The sequence below is a fragment of the Sitophilus oryzae genome, unplaced genomic scaffold, assembly GCF_002938485.1.
Source record: "Sitophilus oryzae breed Bouriz unplaced genomic scaffold, Soryzae_2.0 scaffold_942_pilon_pilon, whole genome shotgun sequence".
NCBI classification, from domain to species: Eukaryota; Metazoa; Arthropoda; class Insecta; order Coleoptera; family Curculionidae; genus Sitophilus; species Sitophilus oryzae.
Genome location: NW_022147575.1, coordinates 321,922 through 329,867, shown reverse-complemented (window position 1 = coordinate 329,867; position 7,946 = coordinate 321,922). Strand labels below are relative to the sequence as shown.

At 34.8% G+C, this 7,946-nt stretch overlaps 1 protein-coding gene across 1 annotated transcript in view; it reads right to left on the bottom strand.

The window, feature by feature from the left end:
• Positions 1-1,002: 1,002 nt before the first annotated feature.
• Positions 1,003-7,946, bottom strand: part of LOC115890999 — a 53,043-nt gene continuing 46,099 nt past the window's right edge. Inside the window, exons 4-5 of the mRNA XM_030911382.1 lie at positions 5,150-5,426; positions 1,003-2,261 (exon numbers count right to left, since the gene is read on the bottom strand). Coding sequence (XP_030767242.1) covers positions 1,952-2,261; positions 5,150-5,426 — 587 coding nt within the window. The 3' untranslated portion in view covers positions 1,003-1,951. The remainder of the gene's footprint in view (positions 2,262-5,149; positions 5,427-7,946) is intronic.

The window sequence follows — 7,946 nt, the reverse complement described above, 5'->3', positions numbered from 1 at the left end:
GAGGCCGTCGTAGATTTAAACGTATTTGGTCATTATGACCATGGTACGTTAAGGTGCGTTCACGCCGGCTGCGCCGCGCCACGCAAATCATTTTTTTAACATGTACTGTTGAAATGTATTTTTTAACGCGCACAAAAGTATATGTTAAAAAAATGATATGCGCGGCGCAGCCGGTGCGAACGCACCTTTAGACGTGTAGTATAACCAAAGGTATAACAGTAAAATACGAGAAAAAAAATCATTGGGTGGCTTTGATAAAAATTTACTATAGAAAATGCCATATGAAATATAAAACCGCGAATATCTGCGAAATCGTTAAAAATTTAGCAATACTCTAAACACACAAAATGTTCATTTTTTAATTCTCCATCTAATAAAAATTAATATACAGGGTGTTAGGTTAGTTTTGGTTATTTAAACAGGAATCTAAAAGAAGCAAAATTATTTAATATTTTAGAAAGTTCGGTGTAGATTTTTTTTGAACATCCTGTATGATTTGAGATTACGATATTTATAGAAAAGTAAGTATAAACCATCTAAAGTAAATATTATACCTAATACAGTTTTGGTTTCAGGACAGTTCTTGTATTAGACACCCTATAGAAGTTAAAATATTTTTCTGAAATACATCCTAGTACATCAGTTGATTGAAGAAATAAGAAGATGCGCATATGCGCAACCTTATGGGCGATTTCGTAACACAAAACCTGTCCGAGATGTAGCTGGCGCATGGCGTTCCCGTCAGCCTGTCCGAGATTTAGTTTAATTCTGCGCCGCCCCCGCCGCTGCGCGCTGATAATCGTTTACAGCGCAGCGGATAAAGAATACTGTACCGTAGTTCTGCTTTCAAACGACAGAGTGAGCGATTGGCGGAGACAGTGTTGCCAGAACTACTGATTAATTCGTAGATTTACGGATTTTGGATACAGTACGTTAATAATACGGATTTTCTATCATTAAACAATTTAATATAATATTATATGATTAAACAAAGAACGACGTCAGAGTTGGCTTGGAAATAAAGATCGCTGTTATTTCATATGCAAAATATTATGTTAAATGGCAATAGTCGTAATTTCCAAGCCAACTAAACAACTTTTTTCGATCATACGAAATATTCAGTACCTATAAAAGAATTTTTATTTTTGTTGTTTATTCTATATTTAACCCGAATAAATGTTCAAGACATAAACGCGGATTTTTCATCCAAAGATATTTTTATCAAAGGTATTATAGATATTAGGTACACATTTTAATATGGCAACACTGTGGCTTTCAGTTCCGCACCGTCTTCGATATACCTTTGCTAACCGAATTAGAGAAAATGCATGTTTTATGCGTTGACCGCAGAATGAGTAGAGGATCAACGTACAGCACTTGAGAGATAAAATCAAATTCGTGACAAGATTGTCACGAATTCGCCCATTAGATTGCGTATCTTCCCAATTCTTTCAATCAACGCTAGTACTTGCATACTTTGGATCTACCCTTAAACAATATTCCCAAGCAGGAAAAAAATCGTGGGTGTTTGGGAAGGCTTGAAAGGAATCAATGTTTTTGCGACGTTTCGCGACTTTATTGCCGCTTCTTCAGGCACCAAAACATATATTAATCCACCTATTTATGCCTACAAACATTCATGGCGATTCCAACCGCCAACACTAAGACACATAGAGACGAATCGAACAGAAACTTAACGGGTATTTTTTGGCCCGATATACATCGATGCTCGGTTTATATCGTATTGACGTCGCAAGAACATTGTTTCCTTTCAAGCCTTCCCAAACACCCACGATTTTTTTTCTGCGTGCTAAGTACTGGGAACTAACAATAATTAAAATATTCCCAAGTTTTTTATTCCAGCAACATATGTCATATGTTCGACGCCCCGACGCGCGACGCACTATTGCCAGACCCTGTATTTCTGTAAAACCCCTACTTCTTAACGGTTTTAATTGAAATGATGTCCTCTAGGATCAAAACTTCCCGAAGAATAAGGCCAGTACGAGGGTGGAGGAAACAACCCTTGCTGTTGGGTAGCCGGCGGTAGAATTCCCGGTATCCTAGTGCCGGTACCGTGAGCAGTTGGATACAAGGCTGCACCCAGTTCACTTTGATGCGGTTGGTACTTGTACGAGGCAACCATGTCACCTTGGCCCTGTGCTTGTGCTTGGCACGCCGCCATCAAGCCGTGGAAGTCGAATTTGTAGGCGTACCGTTTGCCGTGGACTTTGGACATGATGTTCTTGTCGTAGTAGTACCTATAAAAGCCGTGGAATCATTAGATATTAGTTTGCAGGTTATAGGTGATGTATAGCGATGTTTGATGATAACAAAGTCTATATATACTATATACATATAACTAAATATACTCAGTGTTCCCTATTTAACGCCGTGTGCTGTTTCCGTGCCGTAAGAAAAAGACAACATAAGTCAGCTCCATATTAATGCTGTATAAGTCTATTGTGAAGTCTATTTCACCCGGATATCGATTAAACTGCGATTGCGCCAAACTCCGATTGATTGTTGTTTTAGTTCTGTTTTGATTACCTTTTATTTGTGCGCGTAAAAGAGTGATTTTGTTTAGTTTATTGTTTCCAACTATTTTTTTATATTTTTCCAACTCCATGATAATGTGTTATAAATAATAAAAATATAAATAAAATTGAAGGTTAGGTGAAATGTGAGTCGACCACTTTCCTTTAAAAACACCGAGCAATGAAAACTTATTCAGGTAAGGCATGCGCAGTTAAATGAATATCCGGGTGAAATAGACTTATGTAGAATTCCATATTTCTCTTTCACTATTTGGGCTTCAGTTTTTAGAGATTAGGCTGAGTATATATAGTTATATGTTATATGTATATGATATATACAGGGTGAGTCTTAAATAAGTGCAAAAATTTTTAGGGGCAGTATAATTCGACTTCAGAAACATGATTATGAGGTTGTTTTTGAAAAAAATGAAAATTTGCAATTTTTTGAAAGAATTTTTGGATTTTTTTTAGTTTTTAGTTAAAAAACATAATTTTCTCTTTCTAAGCAATTTTTTTTTAATTTTCAAAATAAAATAAATCGGTTATTTTGGACTTATTTGAAAAACAGTAAAGAGAAAATATGTTTCTTTTATCGAGATCTACCAGCCCTGAAAATATCTGGACTTATTTAAAACTCGTCCTGTATACAGGGTGTCAAAAAAATAGTGTACCTAACTTTAGTGTATCTGTTACGCTCAATAGTCGAATTCGGGCAATGCCCGAAAAAAATACGCAAATCTAGTTTTGAGCAAGGAATATTTCCCAAATCCGAAGAACCAACTAACCAATGAATTAACACCCTCCAAATAAACACGCTAACCAACTCGCCAATTAACTAAACCAATCCAACCAAAAAGAGTGAAACCAATGCAATCAAATCACACTATAAGCAAAAAAAAATCGAATAAAATTAATTTTTCGGATTTGGGAAATATTCCTTGCTCAAAACTAGATTTGCGTATTTTTCTCGGGCATTGCCCGAATTCGACTATTGAGCGTAATATATCTAACTAATTAAGTACCACCAGTAGTACTCTCTATTCTCTACTCTACCCTAATGGAAAGTTCCCTTTCAGGGCTGTTACGGAATTTTTCACTATCGTCACTCGCTGTGGCATTAAAATATGTGCAAGAGTACCAAATTTCAAGAAAAACGGTTTACCAATGTGGTTAAAACATGGTTAAAACCAAACAAAATATATAATTTTTATTTAACCTTTCGAGGGCTCTGGTAATTTCTTCGGGAATCATTTTAGGACATATGTTCGTAGGAACTTTTTGTTATATTTTTATCTGTAGAATCACCCACCGAAGTTAGATACACTATTTTTTGACACCCTCTATATTTGATGATAGCCTTTAAAGGTGCGTCCAGGCCTTACGAGACAAGCGCGAGTCATTCCAAATATTAGACTATTTAAAATTAAATAATCTCAATTTTTTTAAATGGTACCTGGGACCCGTATGTATTATCTTTTTTTTTGTGATAGAATTTACAAATTTTGCGTCACTGATAATTTTTACAACACCGAAATCTAACATTTCTTTAAACAAATTGAATTATTGCAAAATCTATTAATTTTAGATATACATATATGTAATAATATCATATGCAAAAAAAGTTACCGAATTGGTACGTAGAATCTAATAATAAAATAAAAAATAGGGTAATCTATTCCCATTAAAAAAAATATATTATATCCTCAACACTTTTGAAGTACTCTGTATACTTTACAGTAATTTTAAAACGTGCTTCTATATAACTTTTCTATTTAACATTTTCTTATAAAAAACGTTAAAAAAATGTATTTTGTAAAAGACGTCCTGTATCAAAACAAATGAATGGTTAAGAGTCTATTACGCTGTACTGTTCGGGTCGCTCTCAGGTGTCGGGTAAAGCGCGTGTGTGGCCGAAGAAAATATATATTATGAACCTAACCACATCCAGAATTCCAAACACACGTGCTTTAATTAAGCCTTGATTAAGGTTTGCAGAGCTTCAGCATTTACCATAAAATAGCGAGCAGTTTGTTACAAAACCATATAAATTATATATCGCTGTAATCACAAAACTTCAACCTATTTCCGTATTGTAACAGAATTTTAAATTATGTCTTTATTTTCGAGAAAATTTAGTCCAAACGTAAGGAATATTTTGTTGATGTTTGACCATCAAAATCTTAAAAATAAAGAAGTTGTCTAAAAATGTGCTACAATACGGATATAGTATAATCCTTTATCTTTAATTTCCTTCTTGATTTGTGTAAAAATAACTAGCCAGTTTTACATATAACGTTAAATGCCGAACTCTTATTTTGCTACTCTTTCGGACTAGTGGACTGGACTTAAAGGGAAAAAGAACCAAAAGGGAAAAAAGCCGACGATGAATAAAATACGACGAATCAAATACCATGTTAAAGATACAAAAATTTACTACTGTATGCGTTATTATTTGGCCATCGTTTGTTATATTCAATAACAATTTAATATGTGTCTCGCTTCCTTTCACTATGATCCAACTCGCTTGTCTCGTGGCAGGCTTGCGTCAAAAAAAGGATAGATGTCTCGCTCTGGTCTCGTAAGGTCTGGACGCACCTTAACATGGCACTCACCTGAGCGCCCTGCTCAGCTTGTCGTAGTTCATGTTGGGCTTGCTCTTGCGCTCGCCCCATCGGCGCGCCACCTCGTCGGGGTCCGTCAGCTTGAACTCGCCGTTGGCGCCCTCCCACGCGATGCAGCCCGCGTTCGACGAATCGCCGAGCAGCTCGAGCAGGAACTGCCACAGTTGGATCTGGCCGCTGCCCTGCGCCACCAATCGCTGCGTGGCCGCGTTCAGCAGCTGGTAGGGGTCGCTGCCGGTGGCGGCGGCGGTTACCGCGGCCGCGGCCGCTGTCAAACCAAAAAAAAAACAGGAGATGAATTAGGTATAGTTTATCCGAAGTCAGTTGAAATAGATTGGAGCTCCTAATTTCGGCACTGTTTTTGTCGGCATCGGCTGCATAAAGGACTTAAAAGTCTCACTACTTCCAATTGACTTCGGAAATACTTACAGGTGAACGCGGACTGGATCGACTTCGCCCGGTCCACTTAATTAAGAGCTATCAGTAATATACAGGGTGGTCCGAACTGTACTCCGGAAACTTTGGCAGCATATTCTGCAGATAAAAATTAGTAAAAAAGTTCCTATAAATGTACCTATGTCCTAAAATACTTCGTTTCGGAGATACATAGTGTAGAAATTTCATTTTTATTTTAGTTTTTACCAAATAATTTCTGAACTAACGTCGATATTTGGATGAAAATTGGTGTCTGGGAGTTTTTTGACATGAGAAATTTGATTTTGATGTCAATTTGACTCCAACTTGTAGAGAGTTAGAGAGCGGCACCTACATATTTTTTAACTGGTTTGAAGAGTAATAAATTTTCGTCCGTACCTGTATAAAACTACTGAATAAAAAAATATACATTTACGAGTTTTTTTACGTAAAAATGGTCTCTTGGTAAAAACCGCTACGAGTAATGGTTTTCGAGATATTTGGAATCGAAATTATCAATAACTATACCTGTCATCATTGACATAAACACAACATGTTGACTAAATAGTTATTATTAGACTGAAGTCATAAAAAATTAACAGAAACTGTTTTATTACCATTTTTTCGAAGAAAAATTTATGATTAATTTATAAAAACAAAAAGTTCCCAAATTTATTATTTTAGTCAAATAACTATAATCGACTCATGTTTATTTTTTTGTCAATAATGACACATCTTGGCACTGAATTGGCTATTTCCATTCTAAATATCTTGAGAACGGCTGCGCGTAGCGATTTTTTCACGGAAATGTACATTTTTTCACTCGGTAGTTTTATACAGGTACGGACGAAAAGTTATTACTCTTTAAAACAGTCAAAACAAATTAGAAAAAATGGAAATAAAAATGAAACATCTACACCCTGTATCTCCGAAACGAATCATTTTAGGACATACATTTATACGAACTTTTTTACTTATTTTTAACTGCAGAATATGCTTCCGGAATACAGCTCGGACCACCCTGTATTATGTAAAAGGAATAAATATTAAAACATACCTAAGGGACACGCCTACCACAAAATACATTCAGAAATTATTTGTCATTGTGAGTGGTGTGTCAGTTGGATTAAATATTAGCACAAATATTCTTTTAAATGGCATTAGTTTATTAGCTAGACAAAACTAGTTTAGGGAATTCGTCCTCTTATAGAGTAAAATCATGTCGAAAAGTTCGTTGTATGAAAAACGCCAGCAGTTTTTTTCCAAAAAAAAATGTTGAAAATCGTGCATTTTCTTTTAAATTTTCTTGTATATTTTGGTAAACTTTTTAGAACTGCCTGTTGACCGCAAATTTTCCCACGTCATAATTTCTTATTCTCTGATATTACCATGGTTACGGCATTAAAAGGGATGCAAATTATAAAAAATCCGGTGGCTCTCAAAATTTTTTAAAAATAAATATTTTTTTTAATTTTCAAATTTGAATAACTTGGTTATTTTGGACTTATTTGAAAAACAGTGAAGAGAAAATATGTTTCTTTTATCGAGATCTACCAGCTCTGAAAATATTTGCACTTATTTAGGACTCACCCTGTATATGCAACGGGTAAATTGGTTTCACTAGTAATGGTTTTGACCTGACGTCATTATGAATAAAGATTTTAATTTTTAATGATAAGCAAAAGGTTAAACTCTTTTTTAAATTTAAAATGAACTGTCAAATAAAAACAAAAAATCACTTGACTACTATTTCCAAGAAATCACCCACGAAGAAATAAGAAAAATTAACATATTGTTTTCTTCTTAATAATAATTTCAAGAGTTAACAAGGTAAGGTATAAATTTAAACACTTAATCACAATAAAAGTCACGTCAAGGTTGTGCTAAGGAAAATCCTGTCTATAAATCTATAAAAAATAATAAAAGAATATATTTAGTGAGGCATTTATCATGACAGGTTATATTATATGAATATTGTATAATATGCCACATGACTATCCTACATCGTAAATCTTTTAGGATTGATACGTTTTTAGGAGGTTGACCAAATTATTGACTTGGGAACCATTTTTGTAGTTGTGTGGCAAATTTGACATCCGCCCCCCAGATCAGTAGCGCCCCATTATATTTTTATGGATACTAAAATTCTACCAGGTTATGTAAAATAAATAATGTAAGAGGTGTTGATTTTTATTAGATTTGACATTTCTCTATAGACTGCATTTCAGTTGATTTCGAAAAATTCCGACCGCAGCGCTGTATACGACAGAAATCAAAAATTTTCGCTATGTATTTCACGCGGTTCCGGTTACAGTTCATGTTTATCGCACTAAAATAATATTGAAATCGTGGTTTTATGCTAATATTTAGGTAT